General features: G+C 35.7%; 1 protein-coding gene across 1 annotated transcript in view; it reads right to left on the reverse strand.

Annotated features, from left to right (window-relative positions):
* Window positions 1-2090: 2090 nt before the first annotated feature.
* AGPS (alkylglycerone phosphate synthase) overlaps window positions 2091-22031 on the reverse strand; it is a 132413-nt gene continuing 112472 nt past the window's right edge. Inside the window, exon 20 of the mRNA XM_061135521.1 lies at window positions 2091-7683. Within this exon, the coding sequence (XP_060991504.1) occupies window positions 7562-7683 (122 nt within the window). The 3' untranslated portion in view covers window positions 2091-7561. The remainder of the gene's footprint in view (window positions 7684-22031) is intronic.

Consider the following 22031-nt stretch of genomic DNA (forward strand, 5'->3'; position numbering starts at 1 on the left):
ATGGACGGAGGATCCTGGTAGGCTGCAGTCCATGGGGTCGTGAAGAGTCGGACATGACTGAGCAACTTCACTTTCACTTTTCACTTTCATGCATTGGAGAAGGAAATGGCAACCCACTCCAGTGTTCTTGCCTAAAGAATCCCAGGGACGGGGGAGCCTGGTGGGCTGCCGTCTATGGGGTTGCACAGAGTCGGACATGACTGAAGCAACTTAGCAGCAGCAGCAATTAGAATCACTCAGACTCAGTCAGAAGGGACATCAGAGATTTTTATTTCACAAAAGATATTAGGCCCAAATAGGAAAAGTGACTTGTGGTTGGCAGATAAAAATTGAGCATCCACATAATTTCCAGACTAGAACACTTTCCACCGTGTTCTTAGACTTAGAAGTCTAACTTCTCCTAAGTTATTTTATAGCTTATAGTGACACATTTCAGTCATTTAAAAAAAATTATCTGTCCAGCTCTAATGTGGGCACAATATGGTACAAAGGATGTAGTAGAACTTCGCAAGAATGGATTTAGAGGTTTCCATCAGGCAATACTACACCCAATCAACAGACATCAGAAAATGCAGCACAAGTTGACTTTACAAGTATATTGAAAAAGAAAGAGGCCCCTGAGGGCAAACACAGGCAAAAGTAAATGTGATAGCAGTAAGATCCCACTTGTTTTTCTGATAGGGTAGCACAGGAAACTGGAGCAGTAAGGTTTATCAAAGGATTTCAGTCTGGCATCTGGTTAAATCAAGTAGATGTAATTGCATGTTTAGTGTCTGTCTGGCATAAGCGTTGATTCATTGAAAGAAAGCCTATTTGTTGACAAAATGCAAAAACAGAGGTGAACAATAAATAGCATGCTAAGTGGAAATGCTAGTGCCCTGACCCTTGAATGCTCTTTCCTGGATGTGTTATTGGGCAGGCCCTGGCTATGAGTTCCAGAGACCTGCCATTACTTGGATAAGAATCCAGAACTGTACATGTCTGGATTCTATTGCTGTCCCAAAGCTGGATGGGGCAAACAATATTCCTTGTAAGAGCCAAGAATCTAAAATTTTGAAAAATCTGCAACTAAATAGAGTAAGACACAAATTTTAGTAAGAATAAATACAAGTAATGAGGCTTTACATATATATATATATATATATATATATATTTTTTTTTTTTTAAATCAGCCTCCATGGAGATTTGGTGAAAATGGAACATGCAGAAAAGACAAACTGTTAAATTCAAGGTCAGTGTGAGGTGCCAGTGCAAGGTCCAGCAAAGATGCATGAGTGACTAAAAAATATTGGAACAAGGAATGAGGAAATCATTGGAACTATTCTGGAACATGTAGGCCCTGACAACTCATTTTAAGAACATCAAGTAGGCATATATGGAGACAGATGAGGATGGTGAAGGGTCTAGAAGTGACAGGAGCAACAGTTGATTGGAAAAATCTAGGGGAACATGAGCTGTCTTTAAATATCTGAAGAGCTGCCCTGCAACAAAGCAACGGCACAATCTTTATGACTGGATGAGACAGAAGTCACATTAATGGACAGGACACAGATTTTGGTCTAACAGGCAAAAACCTATGAATTCTGGAAGATTTCAGAAACGGGGAAAAGCTTGCTAGAAAGGCAATAAATTCCCATGTGGTCACAGCAAATGTTCAGGAGGACTAGGTTGTCTGTTTGTGGCCTGGGGGGATGGAAAGATTCGGTAGCAATTATATTTGACCAAAAGTAAGATGAGATGATTCCTAAGGTTCATTCAGACTGAGCCTTATATGAGCCAAGTAGAAAATTGCTTTAACTAACTATAACTAACTTATTATATAGGGCTATAATCTTGAAATGTATCAAGTAAGACTGGGTTTAACAGGTTCAATCCCTAGTTATTTCAGAGTCCACACAGCTCCAACCTTCCCTCCAGTGGGGGAACCACAGGCAGGGCCAAATCAGCATCTGCTCACTGGTCATTCACTCCTGGAGAAGACTGCTTACAGGAAGAGACTGTGTCGTTATTCTCTTGAGGATAGCATGAAGCTGTCAACAAAGATTAAATGAAATCAACAAGAACAAAGCAACAATTTCTGTAACAATGCGTGGTTTGGGTATTGTTTTATTATTTTTTCCCCAGCACATCTTAAAAATCACACATGGGCATTTACTTATAGAACAGTACAGTCTAGGAAAAGCAGTAAAAGGAGAATCCAAACATGCACTGAAAGTACAGTACACAGACTGTGTGTTGAGCCCTTTGGAAAACAGTATGGCTCAGTCTGAACTGACAGAGCTACGCTGGAATCCCTAAGCAATTTTCCTTCCCACTACATACCCACTTTGAAGACTACTGGTGTGAAGAACGGTTTGTATGCAGTAGTTACAGCAGTGTAATGGCTCACACACAAGTGCTCACCCACGTGCAGTTCCCAAAAGGTGACTACAGCACTGGCAGGAAAGATGCACTGCCTTGGAGGAAGACTCGGGATAAGGTATTATTCAAGTCAAGTTGTCTCAGAGCCAAAGTATTTCACAGGCTTAGCAAAAAAAGGACAAAAATGAAGGAACATGACCTACACATATTTCTCATAAGATTTATCATTGTTCAGAAACAGAAATATTTATCACTCTGAAGGCACCATCACACAAAAAACAACTGACGCACAACATAAGGAATACGAACCCCACCCCCTCCCCGACTCCAGGCTCTGCTCCTCAGGGAGCTGTGTGAGCAAACAGCTAAGATGTGCAGTGGGTGTCTTCATGACACAGTGAGTATGCCACGTCCGCCGAGCCACATCTTAGGGCTACTAAGCTGCGACAGCAGGAGTGAAAATGCAAGAAAGTACATGTAAATTCCACTGACTGAATAGGTGTACGTAAGAGTACAGGTCTACCACACGATTAGTTCAATAGGCAAGAACAGGTGATTGAAACCAACACTGTGGAAGGATCTTCCATGTTTCCACACACAACTACTTAATTCCTGATGTGTTCTCGAAGAGGAATCGCTCTGAACTGCTACACAAGCTCTGTCTTTAAAGACTTATCCTCTCCCACTCATTTTAAATAATGGCTATTTCATGGGAGGGGAAAAAAAAAATCCCAACAAGGCACTGTATGCTTTGGGGGAATATTCTTTAAATAGCTCAAAAAATAATTATTTATAGAAACTGTATACCAGCACAAGTGTTTCATGTCCTTTTTGATATGTGAACAAGACTGCTTTAGTGGTTAAACAACACGTTTCATCATAGGGTGCTCACAAAAAACACTACCAACAATAAGATGCTTTAAAAACATGTACATATACTACTTAGAAACCCACACTAAAACATTTGTTTCCTTTCTCTCTCTCTCTCTCTCTCTCATTTGGAAGTTCAGAGTATTTGAAAACTGTTCTTAATGATACTTAATGTATTATCTTGTTCCTTGTGGGGAAGAAAAAGTATAAAGTAAACTTAGGGAAGCAAAACAAAATCTTTTCATGCTCACAGAATTAAAGTTACTTAATTCTGTGATGGTTCTTTGGCTTCAGTGATCCTTACTCACGTTTCTTAAGGAATTGTTGTGGTTAGAAGAGCACAAAAGTGCTCATTCTTTGAGGATCTTCCAAAGTTCAAATGGGAATGCTTTAGGTTCACAGGAAACTAAACACCTCCTAGGAATATAACATTGATTTAAAATAATTAGAGAGTAATTAAACCTAGCTAACAATATACTCAGCTATAAATCCAAAAAGATTTAGTTATATTTAGGTTGTACTTGATTATGCTTCATTAATAAAATCACAAAAATTTTGTTTTCAAATTAGTGGAAATATGAAGATGAAGAACTAAAATTGAAAGACAAACCCAGATGCAAACAGAAGAACAAACACCTTCATACTCCCCTTGAAGAAAAAAACCTCTTAGACCCAGGTCCATTTTATTAATAATATAAGTTTCTATAATCTGGTGACATTACAGGTAGCTTTTACAGTTAAATTTCATACTAAAGACAAACAGTTGGCTTAGGGAGAAGAAAGCTGAGTAACTTATATACTTTATGTCACACACTGTATTTCAATAGTTTAAAACAACCTTTTACACCTCCTGGATTTCAGCATCAATTTATATGAAATTAGTAAGGATTGAACACATATATTGACAGGTGGCTCATCTGGGAATGTGAAGACTTCAAGCTTCCAGAACTCGTTAAGCCAAAGGTGGTTCTGGATTCTTCAGTCCTAACCTGGCACTTCTTATTTTTGGCTTTTCACACACCACGAGCTAAACCCTAATTAAAATTAAAGTTGCTAAAGATTAAGTGGTAACAAAAAGTTATTAAAGCTGTCTTTATCTCCTGTCTCAGTGCTTCTTAAAATGTAGATATGCTTTCCACAGAATTCCACCTTGGTTGCTTCAAGCACCTGCATGTGCAGTTTATGCATCGATGCATAATAAATATTTGTGTCCTATGTTTACATAGAATAAATGCTCAACCAAACTCAGCCCATTGGAGCAGCTGAGGTTACAGGCTTCAGCTTGGGACCACAGGGCTCTTCTGATCAACTATAGTTAGGAAGTAGAAAATACAAAAGAATATGACAGCAGAAAATCACTGGAGCCAACAGGCAAAAGTCATTTTCAAAAATGCAAGCTAGGACTTACTTAGCAGTTACTAAAGGGATATTCTGAAAGAGGTTTGCTTGTAACCACCTGCATCTAGTTTAATACACACACTGATAGAAGCTCATCCTTCACTGCATTTTTGTTTTCCAAAATACATCAACACAGCTATGTATACCAGAAGGCTTCCAGCTTCATAATTAGCTTTTAGGTAAGAGTACTATTTAGGAAGAAAACTCCCTATTCCTCAACATAGGAAAGAATGTAATCCTCCTTCTTTGTGGTAAAATGCTGGGCACAGTAAACATGTGGCTTTTGCAATTCTAACTAAAACTAAAAAAGCTCATGTTACTTAGTATAAGACTAATAAACTCACTTATACATTGTAAAGTGCACCAAACATTAAGGCAACCATTTCTCTAAGGGTCAATGAAGCTTGTTCATACTGAGTCCTTAGTATTCAATGCCATTTCTCACTAGCAGCAATTCCTATTCCCACTAAAATGCCAACTCAAATGTGACATCATCAAATAAAATATAGCTAATTTTAGAAAGACAAATCAATGTTATACAGTCCTGAAAACCAAATAGGCTACATAAATAAACTTATTCAAGCCTCACATAAGCAACATCCCCTGGCTTTAACTTTTATGAAGCCATTTTCAGATATTTCAGAAACAGGAGGCAAGGTTTTAAGTGCTTCTGTGGGTATACAAGAACTCAACTCTCTGCAGACACTAAGTATATGCTCAGGCACCTCTCAGTAGCAGGAGTGTGGAAGCAGGGAAATGCTTTCTGATTTACTAAATCAGAACGAAACAGTACTGACAAGTGTTCATATGTTTCAAAATCATCCCTGTAGAAATGATTCAAACTGCAAAATGTAGTCGTCACTACAAAATCAAGGTTGGGGAGTCAGGCATGCATCGGAGAAGAAAAACAAAAGCATAAATCACTAATTTCCATAAGGTTCATGTAGAATAATGAACCAACAATTTCAGGTGTTACATTTCCTAATCCTGAGGTTGCTGAAACCTGAACTCCCTGGGAAAGAATGTTATAACAATCACGTGCAAAGGAATGGATCTGCTTATGAATCTATGTTTTATTGTAAAAATATTACTCAGAAACATGTATACACGTCAGTGAGATATTAGTACTGTATTAAATTTTACATTTTGATCACCAATTAGAGAAATTAGTTTCATGAATAGATGCATTTTATAAAGCTGAGATTCTTATAACCCTAGAAGCAAGTGTTAATTTCCTCATCAGGTATCCAACTATTTCAAATATCAAGGGCTTGAAGCAAAGATCTGCTGGAAATTTTCTAATTAAAAATAAATCACCAGTGAAGAGAGGCAGCATCTAATAAATAATTATTTTGTTTTTGTTAAACTAGTATTTCAATTTTATTTGCTTCAGATTTTAAGTTTATTAGTTTGAGGCCAATTTTGTTAAAAATTATTTATCATTTTGAAGTCTTAAAAATATTACTTTGTCAATTTTAGATTTTCACTTTTCTGGTTAAGGCTACATCAGATATAAAAGGTATCAAACTGCCCAAAAATACTTTGGAGCTGTTGCTACATAAACAGACAGTGTGTCCTTTTAAAGGATCGTCTGCATTTTGACTTACATTAGTTGATCAAATATTAATTTTAAAAAAATTATCAAAAGTTAGATATTGCATTAAGAAAAGAATCCATCTCAAAATGTGAATCATGAACCTTGACAGTGATTCAACGTAACTATTTAATATGCAGGTTTGAATGTAAAAATGTTTGCTATGTGTGGTTAATGTTCTATTATTTAAGAAATATGATATTTCAAACTTTTGATTATGGCATGTGTATTAATAACTACTGTTTTAAAAATTTAGGTTAAACCAGTAATTCAAAAAAGGCATTAAACCATTGTTAAAAACTAAATTGAAACTCTACTTTTATATGGAAATTTTTCATGTTGTTTGGGCTAATTTTTTTTACAAAAAGGCTTTTTCTCATTGAAACTATTGAGGTTTTCCTATTTCAGTAGCTGAATGATGACTGCGTTTCTTCAGCCAAGCAACTCTTTGAACTGGAGACATTCAGTGTAAGGAGTCTTCCTTCTGGCAGCTTCTCCTGCATCTCAGCAACAAGAATGTGAAATGAGAAACATCGGTACTTTAAACTGAATAAAGGCATTTCTTTCATGGTAAACCTTTTCTTCACATACAGTGAGAGACATCAGCTTTCCTTATAAAACATATAAAAAATGAATTAGGATATAACCATATGTTATCTCAGTGATACAAATTCAACTCATACCTCAGCAGAAACAGAAATATGGAGAACAAAAGATGTCCCCTGACAGAATAAATCATCCTAATGATTTAAGGTTTCATAACTGGATACTAGTTTCAAAGAAAAATGTAGGCCACGCATCTTACAGAACTGGAGGAGTCCTAAGTAAGAGGTTGCCTATACTCTTTCATAGATATTTTCCCTTAATGGCCTACTCACACTAGTAACGCACTCTTAAAAAAACATACATGTATGTAACTCCTCAGTGGAATCCTTCCCTACATAGCTGCTTCCCAGAAACATTCTTTTAAAAAGCGGGCAGGCGAAACAATAGATGACACCAAAATCTGCCTTTGTTCCCCAAGAAGAAACATCAATACAAAACAGCTGGCAGCATCCTCCTCTGAAATAACAACTGGTAGCCAGCCTTGTGCTGCCTGACTGAAATTTGAAATGACAACCAGTTGGCTGTAAACTAATGCACCTACAATGAGAGAGATTTAGGAATACCATCTGTCAATCCATAGATGCAGAAACAAAACAAACTACAGAATGAAACAAACTTATTTTAAACCAACAAACAAATGCAGCTGAAATAAAGTCCATGATATATTTGATTACTGGTATAACCATAGTTAAAGACTTAAAAGTGACATTTTTCTTAGCAATAGTAATGGATTTATAAAAGGTTTCTGTTTCCAAAGATGTTATTGGGGTCCACATATTCCTTGACAGACTTCAGCATCCCAAAGCCGACATCAGAGATACTTTCCTTTAGCCACTGCTTCCGTAACTTGCCCACTGAAAAAACAAAATAAAAAATGCTTCAATATACACTACGATGGTGGAAACCAATCAATCTTGCGAACATGAATGAACAAACACTGTGTGATAAATGCTTTTATTCAAAAATGAGAAATGTTTTGCTTTATTTGATTTATTGAGCCCACCAGACTATCAAGCTCATTAAGCCCAATGTATTCCCAGGGGAAGCCCGTGCTCCACAGTGTCTCCTTTCTCTGTAGACTATAAAATGGAGATGGAGGAAGCTTGGACTGAGATTATGGCCCATTTTACAAATAACAAAATGAGGAAAACATGCATTTCAAAAGAACCCACCTCTGTCTGATCTTTACCAAAACATGCCAAAGTTTCAGAGAAAATAAAATTAACTAAAGAAAACACACCCAGATGATTTTTTTGGGTATACTAGAGCAAAAATGGCAAGATATACATATCCATAAAATAGTCTGAGAAGAACAAAATCTTTTTAAAAATTGAAAAAATCTGAACTTTGGGCTTAAGAAAAAAAATCTGGTTATGAAGCTTTCCATTTACATTTTCTTTCCATGTAACTTTACAATAAATTTGCATGTTCAAATAATGGTTATTTTTCTTCCTATTGTTTTTCCAGAATTAGAGATTTTTTTAATCACTGAATAAATCAAATACCTAAACCATCTTAAATATAATTATCAGATTTTACATACTATATGTTTCCCTTCTTGTTTTCTAAGTCCTGCTAATTTATTCTGAGAATAACGAATACAATAGTTAGCAGCATAAATTATATTTTAAAAGGCATTCAATGAAAAACATAATCTTTTCTAAGTAGAACTTTTGTAAGAAAGGATATGTACTTAATCCATAAAAGAATTCTGAAATATCAACTTGCTGTGCCATTAAAAGGCAAAGCAAGATACTGACTTATCTGTGGCAAAATGGATAAACCTTATTTATGGCTAGAATTATTTGTGGTCAGTACTTGTCAAATGTATTATTGCAATAATTGAATTCAAATGGTCATTTTCCACAAATGTTCATTAATGATCTAAGTCATCAACAATGATTTAATTGGCCAACTAGAATGGGAAAGCTTCTTTCATTAAAGCATTCACCCTGTCATTCTAAAATGCACTTCCATTTATCAGGCTGCAGTGATACACCATAGTATCTGCATTTTGGAAATCTTAAATACCATTTTAAGCTCAAATCAAACCATCTTTTCTGTCTAGTTTCCCAGGAAACCATCAATTGTCATTAAAATAATAAATAGCATGACATTTTTAGAAAGCAAAATATTCTGCTTAGCTTCTGGAAATAAAAAAGTACTGCTGGTATTAAGAAGAGGGAAAATGCTCTATAGCAGGAGAAAAAAATCTTAAATTCAAAAGAAAAATTCTGTTTAAAAAAGAGTTTTAAAACCAGAAGCTGAACGTACAAATTCCTATTCATGCAGTCTCTACCACCGAAAGATGTTCTACCAGGCCCTCCTACTATCTCCCTAAGGGACAACTCACCACAAGGCCTCAGCCTGAGTTTTCTCATCTGCAAAGGGATTAGAATCTACAGGATCTTTTCACCTCAAATATCCGATGATTTTAACACTTAAAGTTACAAATCAGTTATTTCCAGATTTGCTCCAGGGTATTAAAAAGAAAACAAACCTACTCTGTGAGTGGTAAAAGTGTCATTATTTTAAGCCACGAACACTGAGGCAACTCAGGAGAGTGGGGTGAAAAGCAGTCAATGCCAGTCTCCACTGTTATCTGTAATATAGTTTCACTGAATGTGTCCTGTGGTTATGGATGTAATTGTCCTGAAAAGACTGCAAACAACTGCTCCAACAAGATGGAGCACATTAGAACCTCAGCAGGATGCCCAACAGCTAGCTTGTCTGCCTGGTTTTACACCTCCAGTAATAATGCAATTCCACAAGGAACTGAACCATCGTCTGAGAAGCCACCCAACAGTCATTGCATATTTAATGAAGTCACTCACCAAGCGCTGGAAAACAGAAGGTGCTTGGAGTGCATCATTAGTTCTGTCAGAAGGATAATTTACACATCTATCTTGTCAAATTTTCTATGGTTTATACTTTTACAATAATCAATCTAACATACATTTGATTAGTGAACTAGAAAGTAAAAAAAAAAAAAAGAAAGAAAGAAAGGCAGTTCAGGCAGCATAGCTGTGGCCCCTCATAAACATATCTGATAAAAGAATTTAAGCCCCTGATGATTTGATGGCAGAGGTCTGTGTGTTTCTTCTGTTAGTGATAAGAAAATTTAAACTGAAGTTAAAATCACAATTTATGCAATTAACGGGATGAGAAATCTTTTTGGTTTTACTTAACAATTTAAGTCAACTACACTACAGGATAAATGTGCAAACAGAAAATAGAGCTGAAGCAGAAATGCTTAATGAGCATTTATAATGAGAGATTATTAGAAATAGTCTTCATAAAATTCTAGAGAACCTTCTTCTCTGGCTGCCTCAGATGAATTAATAAATTAAAAGACAACAATGAAATATCAAAGGCCCTAATCCCGAAGGGGAGATCACACTTTGAAAGTAGAAGACTTTTTTATTTTTTAGAGCTAAACAACAGCAATAATAATGCCCTTTGTACAGTCTTTATTTTCATTGCTAGGAATTTTAGAAATTAGCTGGTTAGACTGATCTGGACATATGTAACACATCTGTGTGCATTAACTATACAGTAGCTGCTTAAACATTTACAGACTCATTTTCAGAAAAGGTAGCAACAACATTCTGTCCTTTATGCAACATGCCATACTAAAGGGGAGAACGGATGAATGAAAACAGCAAATAACAGATGGTCAAGACTATTGCAACATTTCTTGTATGAATAGCTATCTAGGAAAGGGCTTGTGTACATTCATACTGCATGAAGCTTACTCCTCTTTCCAGACCTAGATTATCTGATGTGTGGGGGGTATTCATGACTACTGATTCAAACACATCCCTCTGACTTCTGATTCTCTAGAAGTATAAACCTAGCTTGAGAGCCAACAGTAGAGCTAGAAAAGCCAAGTCCACCATTTCTCAACATAAGAAAAAGACCCTGTATTCCACAACTCACATTTTTTCTATATATTCAATGTTCAAAATGTTCAAGTCAGGTATTTAAGAGTCTTAAATATATTTTTAAAGATACAAAAATCATAAGCCAGTCAAATAATAAACATTACAGAAAAATAATGGGAGGACATTCTTTTTCTGCTTAATTAAGAGTGGAGTTTACTTTTTTTTAGAATTTCTCATAAATACAGACAGAATAAAATAAATATTTTGTGTTTTTTCCACAATATACAGTACATATTAAAAATTATACTTTTGGAACAGAGAAAATAGAAGCTTTTGGAACACAGAAATAGAAGCTTTCAAATCATAGGCTCAACAGTCCTCTTTGGATGTTAACAGATCCAAGAAAGAATACACTTAGTGTGGAAATCAACAGAAAAGCATGAACTGACCTGTGTACACGGGGACAGGTAATGGGAGTCATGTATGGAATATGTGGACACAGTGGCCAGTCTAGCCACCAAAAACTATTTGGAAGGGACAAAAGAATTAGCAGAAACTACCAAATAATCTCATCTTAAAAGGGACACATCTAGTGTCTGCTAGCCAGAATTCTTTTCAGCTAAATTAAAAACTTTTGAATTATGGAGTTGATTATAAGGCTGAAAAAATCTATTATACATTAAAAATATGAAATGGGCTGGAATTTTAGAAGATTACTGAAGCTAAAGCCTAGAATCAGAATTTAGCCAAAGTTAAAAGCACCTGACCATTATTTTAACTGTATTTTGAAAGCTCTAGTTTAAGTATCTTTTTAACACTATTCTATAGGTCATTTAAAAAAGAAACTCTAGATTTAGCTGCTTGTATGAGTGATCTAAGCACTGACTTTGTATAAGATTTCATTAATCCAACCAATCTACCAGTGGATTATGTAAGAAACTAGTGCTAAAGGGACACCGACCCCTTGTCAGATGAGGTTCTGGCCCCAAGAAACTTCCGGCTCTTTGGAGAATCTGGTGATCTGATGATGAGGATATTTCTTTGCGAGGGAGTGATGTGGGGTAGAAAAGAGGACTTAGTTGTCCATTTGTATGTGTGTGTGTTGGATTTTTGTACATGCTGAAAGTAAGTAACAGACCTCCAACTGAGGGATACTAACACCCAGCTTTTAAAGACACATGAGATGAGACAATGACTATCCACGAGTCTAATTTAATGCTTATGCTCAATCATGTCTGACTCTGCAACCCTATGGCTGTAGCCTACCAAGTTCCCCTGGACTGTAGCTCACCAGGATCCTCTGTCCATGGGATTTTTCAGGAAAGAAAAATGATGAAATGGGCTCTTCGTTTAGAAATGGGTTACCATTTCCTCCTCCAGAGAGCTTCCCAACCTGAAGACAGAATCTGCATCTCCTGCAATGGCAGGCGGATTCTCTTACCACTGAGCCACCTGGGAAGCCCCAATTTAATGTTTAGTGGATACTTAAAGTCATGTTTGATTTCTTTATTAAAGTCATCTGATTTATTTTATACTACTAATGACAGTTCTAATATCAAGATGAAAAATTCATAGATACCATGGACTTTTAACAAAGCAATTAAAAAATCTGGTATAAGATTCTTTTCTTATTAAATATTTTTAAATGTCATTTTTCTCTATGCTAAGGTTTTACCTGTGCAGTTTACAGAGCATCTCTAAGATCTTACAGATCCTTGAATAGGTCTTTAGAGATTATGAAACAGGAAGAAATTCTGAATGACCAAGATGATAGCAGAACACACGAGCTGGATTCAATCTGTCTTCAGAACACAATCAAGTGTTAATTCTGCTCTGTGTCCCCAGAAGATGGATTGACAAGCTCAAAATTTAAACTAAGTGGCAGTTAATGCCTATACAACCGAGCTGAAAGCAAGTAAGCAGACCAAATAACATGGTAAGGGCAGAAAAGGATAGAAAACATCACATGCTCCTTGAAGGGTCACGTTTTATTCACTTTTGTAGTCCTGTTCCATAATACAGGGCTTCTCTGGTGGCTGAGACGGTAAAGAATCTGCCTGCAATGTGGAAGACCCAGCTTCGATCCCTGGGTCAGAAAGATCCCCTGGAGAAGGGACTCCAGGACTCTTACCTGGAGAATTCCATGGACAGAGGAGCCTGGTGGACTACAGTCCACGGGGCAGCAAAGAGTCGGACACAACTGAAGGAATACCACTTTCACTTTCCACAATATAGGGTATCGACAGAGTAAGAATAAAAAAATGTCAGTTAAACTGTAATGAACCACAGTTATCTATAAGCCACTTTAGATAAAGAGTAGGGATGCAAATATCCAATCTGGGTTTCTTTACTTTGGTTTTATCTGCCTTGCATTCTCTATATTCTGACATTATTTCATAGATATACTCAAGAGTTCTTCTATGTTAGCTAAGACTGGAGAAGGAATGTCACAGAACCTCACTCGCTTCCTTCAAATGTCTAGGAGCCTTTGGACTATATCAACAGTTCTCAATAGAGACAATTTTGCAACACAAGGGACATTTACCAATGTCGAGAGACATTTTTGGTTGTCATAATTTGGACAATGTTACCAGAATCTAGTGGGTAGAGGCCAGGGATGCTGCTAAACATACTACAATGCGTAGGACAGCCCCACAACAAATTATCTAGCCAAAATGTCAACAGTGCCAAGATCAGGAAATCTTGGACCATATATTTCCAAAGGTCCATCTCCCAGGAGCCCAAATAATTTCCATAAAAGCAAACATATCTTCACTGCTACAATCAACTGAATTAGAAGAAATGGCTCCTGCTATTGTAAAGTGACCTTGTTTTAAATTTGAGGCTACTAACCAAACTGAGGCTACCCACTCCAGTATTCTGGCCTGGAGAATTTCATGGACTTAGTCCATGGGGTCACAAAGAGTCAGACACGACTGAGTGACTTTCACTTTACCAAACTGAAAGAAATTCTGGAAAAAGTGGTAGAGCAGACATAAATTATACTCAGAAAACCTGCCATTAATGACAAATGCTAGTTTATTTTAGAACTTAACTCTTATACACCTGAATCTAATTTCTACTGAAAAAAATTTTAAGTCATATTTTTGGGCCATTTTCCCAGCCAATGTGTGAAAATATATATGAAATAAAGCTTCACAGCACTGCTCAATAGAATTTTCTGTGATGACAGAAATGTTCTGCATCCTCAGTGCTTACCTCAGTGGCTCCTAGCCATATGTGGATATTAAGCACTTGAAAGGTGGCTATTGCAAATGAGGAAATAAATTTTTAATTTTATTTCATTTCAATTTAAATTTAAATAGCCACAAATACCCTAGTGGTTTCTGTGTTGACAACACAGATTATTAAAAATTAAATTTATCTAAAGTCACTTTTAACAGATCTTACACTTGAAAATACCTATCAGGATTCATTCCTAATCACCTGAAAAAATAGCTACGAAAAGTTAATGAGTCTATAACAATCTAATAATATAGTAGAGGTATTCTGGGATTAACAAACATTTGATACTTAAAAGAGTGCTGCGCTGTGTGCTGTACTTAGTCGCTCAGTCATGTCTGGCTCTTAGCGACCGCACAGACTGGAGTCCGCCAGGTTCCTCTGTCCATGGGAATTCTCCAGGCAAGAATACTGGAGTGGATTGCCATGCCCTCCTCCAGGGGATGTTCCCAACCCAGGTATCGAACACAGGTCCCCTGCACTGCAGGCAGATTTTTTACCTTCTGTACCACCAGCGAAGCCCACTTAAGAGTCTTGGTCATAAAATTGCTAGGGAGAAAGAGTTCTCTTTAGAGGTCCAAAGAGAAATGGTTATTATCCAAGCTACCTATTCTTTCCCTAGTGGCTGAGAAAATACATCTAAAGCTGGAAGCTACTACAGGTATATATATAGCACAAGGTAAGAGGTGGCAAACACAATGTTGTCCCTGCCCTCTGTCTGGGACTGTGCCTCTTTAGCTTGCATGGGGAGGAAATGTAAGGACCAATACATTCTTACAATAGATTTTGTCAGCTCTCAAATCTGTCTGTACTGTGACATAGTTGAAATAGTTAAGTAGTTAAACGTTCAACTACATCATGAATTAAATTGTCTTTTACAGTCTGGTCTCAGAATCTCACTATTTACAACACTGCTTCAGTGGAAAAATATTATATTCAACTTTTAACTTTTGTGAGAAAAAGCCAATCACAAAAAAGAAAGGGCAAAACAAACTTATGCTATCTTATGGTAATCTGATAAAGATTCGATACTGGAAAGGCTATACTCATCTGATAGCTGTCAAAAGACCAAAATCATAACAAGCATATTGACACTGATATAGTCGAGACCCAAAACATTTCCATCCCTACAAGGAGCCCTGTGTTGCCTATTTATAGTCACCCCTGTCCTAGACCAACTCATGGAAACCACTAATGTGTTCTCTATTTCTCTAACTTCACTATTTCAAAAATGTTATAGAAATACTATCACAGAGTATGCAGTTTTGGAGGACTGGCTTTTTTTCAGTCAGGGTAATTTCCTGGCGCTTCATTCAAGTTGTTGCATGTGTTTATGGTTCGTTTTCTCTTACTGCTGAGTAGTATTCCGTGGTAGAGATGTACCATAGTCTGATTAGCCATTTAATCGCTGAAGGACATCTGAGCTGATTCTAGTTTGGGACTACCATGAGTAAATCTGCTGTAAACGTACACGTACAGGTATATGTATGAACATAAGTTTTCAGTTCCGTGGTATAAGCATCCAAGAGCGTAACTTTGGGTTGAATGGTAGTTACAAGTTTGATTTTTATAAGAAACTGCAAACTGTTTTTATGAATGATGGTACTACCCTACATTCCAAACAGTAATGCATGATTTATCTAGTTTCTTTATATCCTTGCCAGCATTTGACATTGCCACTATTTTCTAATTTTAGCTTTCTAAAATTTCTAATCAGTGTATAGTGGTTTCTCTTGTGGTTTTAATTTGCATTTCCATAATAGTTATTGTCTCCCTGGTGGCTCAGTGGTAAAGAATCCCTCTGCCAATGCAGGAGATGTGGGTTTGGTCCCTGGGTCAGGAAGATTTCCTGAAGAAGGAAATGGCAACCTATTCTAGTATTCTTGCCTGGAAAATTCCACAGAGAGGAGGAGCCTGTCAGGCTTCATGGAGTTGCAAAGAGTTGAACATGATTTAGCAACTAAACAATAATGGTTACTGATGTTGAACATCTATTCATGTAATTATTTGTCATCTGTGCATCCTCTTCAGGGAAATGATTCTTCATGTCTTCTGCCCATTTTCTAATTGAATTGTTTGCATTTTACTATTGAGTTTTGAGAGTTCTTTATATTTTATAGACATAGATCTTTTGTTTGATATGTGGTTTGCACATATGAAAAGCCTAACTTTTCACCCACTTAACAGAGTCCTTCACAGAGCAAACATTTTTAATTCTGACGAGATCCAATTTATCAAATTTTCTTTCAATGGACTGTACTATTTGTGAACAGTCTAAGAACTCTTTGCCCAACTTTAGATCTTGAATGGTTTCTCTTGCTTTTTGTTTTTTCTAGAAGTTTTGTTATTTTATGTTTTACATTTAAGTCTATTACCTATTAAGTCAATTTTGGTATAAAGTGTGAGGTTCAGGTCAGGGTTTTTTTTTTAACCTATGAATTTCCATCCAATTGTTCCAGCACTATTTGCTGAAAAAACTATATACTTCCTCCACTGGTTGCTTTATATCTTTGTCAAAACTGGTTGGACATATTCATGTGGGTCTACTCAGTTCTCTACTTTGTTCTATGGATCAGTACTCCTCCAATACCACAGTCTTGATGACTGCATTATTATAAGTCTTGAAATCTGATAAACTGATTCCTATGACTTTGCTGTTCTTTTTTCATCTACTTATTTCCTTTACTTTAACATATAAATTTCAAAATAATCTCTTCCATATCTATTAAAAATATTTCCAAAATTTTGATAGGAATTGTATTAAACAGGTAGATCACTCTAGGGAGAACTGACATGTTTATACCAGGTCCAGTACTGTACCAGTCCATGAACATATCTCTCCATTTATTTAGGCCTTTAATTTTTTCATCAGCATTCTGTAATTTTCAGAACATAGATCCAGTATATATATTGTTAGATTTATGCATAAGCGTGTACATATTTTATTAGATTTAAATGCCTTCTTTGGAGCAAATGTAAATGATACTACATTTTAAATCACAGCTTCTATATGCCTATTGTTAATATACAGAAATGTAATTGATCTCGGTGTGTGCTCTTATAAATCTTGTTGATCTTGTTTTTGTGTATTTTTTTTTGCATTTTCTACAAAGACAATCATGTCATCTATAAATAGTGATAATCACCTTGTCAATCTGCATTGTCTTTTATTTCACAGTATAGGTTTTTAACAAAGCTGTGCTATTGTAAAGTGACCTTGTTTTAAATTTGAGGCTACTAACCAAACTGAGTTGGTAGAATACCAACTCCAGTATTCTGGCCTAACAAAGTTAGGAACTTTTAAAGTTCCTAACACTACTGGATTATGTCAAGACCACAAAAACAGCTATGAGCAGCTACCCCATAATTACTCTCTGAATAACAGGAAATAATTTTGGTTAGGTAAAGACATCAATATTTAAACTAAGACTGGTTATATTTAATCAAGATTTTTTTTGTTTCCTAACAAGGACTTAGGTATAATTTTAGCAAATGAACAACTTAAAAACTTAAGTCATAAATTGAAATTAAATATATAACTGACATAAACACTGTTGTTTAAACTGACCAGCTCGTCAGTTACAAAAACAAGCACTATGAAGATTAAGTTAAGCAGGCTTTGTATTTCCTATAGCCTCCAGTTCCAGACTACATCTGTTTTCTTTGATACACAAAACCAGAGTTAAAATAGCTCCATTTATCACAGCATGATTGTAGGCAGACAAACCAGCCTGTCTGTTTCCAGATAGTGAAAGCGACTGTTATTAATCACAATTACAGGCCAAACTCTCTAAGAGAAATTGCATCAATATTCTCCCAACCCCCAGCCCTTCTACTCTTGAACTCAAAAATGGTACTGAGAATGTCAAGACACTGCCTGAAGGTCAGTAACTAAAGATGCTACTATGAAGCTGCCTTGAGTTTTAATTTCAGGATACCTATTAAGGAAAACTTTTTCTACACATAAAAAGAAATCTTTCAAGAACTCTATTATTGATTATCTTTAGAAGGATAATTAAACCCACTCTATTTAAAACTTATATGGAAAGATTTCCGCTTGAAATGAAACTAGGAAACTACACTGAATAGCATGGGATATTTGAAATTTACAAATTAGATGACTAACTTTAAGCACAGAAGCATTTATGAAAATAGACATTTTTATAGCAAATTTTGCAGCCAATAGTGTGAAGAAAATGTATTGCTTTCATACAGATGGTAACAGAACCTCCTATAGAGTGAGACTAACCACAGGTTATAGATGAAAATGTTAAAATAACTGTTCAATCTTAGTCCTTGACAAGGGTCTTTTTTATACTGTAACCCTGTTTTCAATGGTTACAGTAGAGGTTTAAGTATACAAACCAGTTTCACTTAGTGCTGTTTACTTCTTTATTGTTTTTAAAAGGCTTATTGATTTTAAGCACCTACTATATATGCAAGACACTTTTGATGTTTACATACATTATCACATTTAAGTCTTACAATAATCCGAGGCAGGTACTATTCCCATTTTGCAGATGAGAAAATTGCAGTTCGGAGAATTAATTTCTCTAAGGTGATACAGCTAGCTAAGTACAGAGTCAAGAGTCAAATATAGATTTGATTCTGAAGTCTGTGTTCTTTCTCCTCTGTCTGTAAGCCTCTCAAACTTATATTTGCTTTAAGACAAAGCTTAAATGGAATCTTACATACATAATGCATCTAAGAAAGGAAACTAAAATGGCTGGTTGGGGAGTTATAGAGAAATGAATATTATTTTACCCTACTTTTCCACTAAATAACTGACTCTACTAATATACTTTCTCAGAAATAATGTTATGGAATAAACTGAGCCTTTCCATGATTAAGCATGACCCTTTATTCAAATAAGGCCTGCTTATTAAGCATTTGAAGCTAAATTAGCAAGGAGACTAATGCCATTCATGTTAATGAGAAATTCAGATGTTTAAGAATCTGCAAAACTGCCCAAAATTCTTTGAGCGCTTAGACACTTAACTAGTCACATAACATATTCATTGATTACGTACTTCTTTTTTTTTGTTTGTTTGTTTTTTCTTTTTTTCTTTTTTTTTTTTTTTGATTACGTACTTCTATGTAGAGTAGTCAGACACTTTTCTAGGGACTGGGGAACACAGTGACAGACAAGATACAGTCAGTAACCCCACTGAACTTACTCAAACAGGAAACACATAAACTATACAAGAGAATAGGGAAGATGCCTCTAAGAAAGTGACATTTTAATCAGAGATCTAAATGATGGGGAAAGTGAACATGCAAATATCTGGGGGAGGGGGCACAAGAGGAAGACCATCAGAAAGAGATGGAACAAACAGCAAAGAACTTTGAAGAGGAAGGGGTTGACAGGTCTGAGAAACAGTAAGAAAGCCACTACTGCTACAGGGGGAAAGGAAGAGATGAAGAGGCAGAGATAAACACATAATGTATACCCTTGAAGAACCTGATACGGACATTGGATTTTATTTTGAACATGAGAAGAAAATCCTGAGTTTTAAAAAGACTACCTGGACAGCAAGAGAAAGAACAGCAGAGCAACAGGCGTGGAGGTAGACAGACTAGCAAAGAGCCTACTGCAGTTGTCCCAGAAAGTAAAAACCAGTGATTTAATGAGGGTGGTTTTGGTGACGCCTTCTGGTACTGGAGTCATCAGCATTAAGGACAGTGTTTTCAGTCCTGGGACTGAAGTAATCACTGAGAGAGTGAGGGGAACGTGGAGGAAGAAACTGGCTCTGGGCTGAACTCAGGAGCATGCCCATGTTTAAAAAGTATAAAAAAGGCAAGGTAGCAAAGGGAAAGCATCTTTTTATCAGAACATGTGAGAGATATTTTGTGTTCAGGCTTACTTAGTTTCTTTTTCTAAGCCATGCAGGAATCAAAGTGTTTTAGCATTTGTTTCCACACAGTCATATTTCTGACTGCATGAAAAAAAAAAGAGAGAGAGAGAGAGAGAAACATGCTAGAAATAAAAGATTCCTTATTTAAATGAAGCAGAACCTCTCGATAAATATGCAATCAAACCTTGCTACATTCAAGTTCAAGATAATAATTTCTATAATTAAACTATTTCATTGACCTTTGAGTCTTCAACAAATAAAGGCTTATAAACCTAGAACCTGAAAATGCACATAAATTATACAAGGACCTTTATTGTAACACGATCTGACCTGCATTTGTTTTATTGCTTGCCACTGACAACATGTTAGAAACCTATAATCAGGAGTACAAAAACAACCGGAAAGTCAAACTGACTTATGTGCAAGAACTTAGAAAACAATGAAATATTTATGATAAGGAAATTAAAATGTTAATTCATTTCTGTTTTAACATCTAAAGCAGGACAAGCAACTAAACTTAGGGTCAAAATTAAACAGAGCTATTATTTTATTTTAAAAGAGAAACAGTAATGTTTAGTATTTCTTCTCATATACTTTTAAAATCATGTGCCTCTTTTCAAAGGCGTTCAATTTAAATTTTTTTTAGCTTTTGACCTATTTTCACTATTTTGGGTTCTTAAGTCAGAGGACAAGGACACTGACATAGGAGGCCCTGAGTTCAAATTCAAATTCTAACAACTATTGCTCATACTTTGGAGTAAGCTACTGTACTCTCAGGGCCTTAATACTTAATTATCTTCATCTGAAAGAAAAGAACAGTATCTTTCCACAGCATTCTGATCAGGATTAAAGGAAGACTGTCAAGCAGAGCACCTAGCAAATGCTTTATAAACGTTAATTCCTTTCCCTATTTTATCTCCCTCCTCTTTGATGTTTTAACATCTACAGCATTTACATGTTTATTAAAGTCACCTTCTAAGTGCTTTTCAAAGAAGAGGGGGACTCTTATCTTGGTTTAAATATGATGATACCATAATCCTACCAGTTTTGATCAGCGGCTTTTTGAAATGCTATCATATTTTACTTTATGGAACTGTAAGATCCTTCAAGAGAAGGACTACCACTCTTTGAAATGCTACCGTCTCGTGGACAAGTAATATTTATAATGTGGGAAACATATTCTACAACAATGTTAAAAAGCATTAGGCATATCTGGTATCAAAAATATTCCAGGAGCTATTATTTATATTTTTTGCTCTGGAATCAAGAATTGAATGATCATGATCTTTTGGTTAGTTACCGTTTACATCTTTCCAACTATTTTTAATTTCTATTTGTGTTCATTGACTAAATAATGGGTTATCAATAATAAATCAATAATAAATACAATAAACTAATAATAAAACAGATTGTTAGCCATAGCTTTAGACAAATAATAAAATCTGTCTCAAATAAATTTGTACTAGAATTACTTAACTCTTTATTATTTTAAATTTGTGTGTATTTTCTTTTTCTGTAAGGACACCTTTGCCCATGTTATTTCAAGTATGTTTACACAGGTTCTGTTAAAGCCTACTAAGAAACTCTCAGCGTCTAGGGGGTATCTGAGTAAGCACTGATGGCCGTTCGCAGAGACACCAGTGGCTGGACCTGAATACCCTCATAGATCCCAAAGGCATAAAGTGTCATTGGTGAGAGAAAAAAAACACTGGTTGCAGGTCATTTGGTCACTGCTAACTTCTGTAGAATTTATCACACTGTAAAACCTGAGTAAACAGAGACCATCCTCTCACAATTAAGGAAATTAGTTCACCTAACCTGATTATCTAACAATTAAGCCTCGATTTCTTTCTATTCAGTACAAGATTTGGCTATTTTTACCCTCTTGTAGAATTACATGTCCTCTCATATTTACTATCACAAACAAGGATCCTAGTTTCTTATCTCAAAGGAAAAAGTACACTTGTTGGCTGCTGACATCTACCAAAAGGCAAAATTGTTGGTTCTGGAAAGGAAAAAAATTTTTTTCTTTAAGTAAGTAATTATAGCTAAATTATTTTGCTTCCTCCCTCTATCCAATTTAGAATTAAGAACATATTACTTCATGATATACTATGTAAAATTACTATGTAATTTCCTTGCATAGTAGTAATATAGTGGCATCCTAAAAATATAAAAAAAATTTAAGTACTGTATATAGATTTCTGAACATTTTAAAGG

The sequence above is a fragment of the Dama dama genome, chromosome 33 (genome assembly GCF_033118175.1).
Source record: "Dama dama isolate Ldn47 chromosome 33, ASM3311817v1, whole genome shotgun sequence".
Lineage (NCBI taxonomy): Eukaryota > Metazoa > Chordata > Mammalia > Artiodactyla > Cervidae > Dama > Dama dama.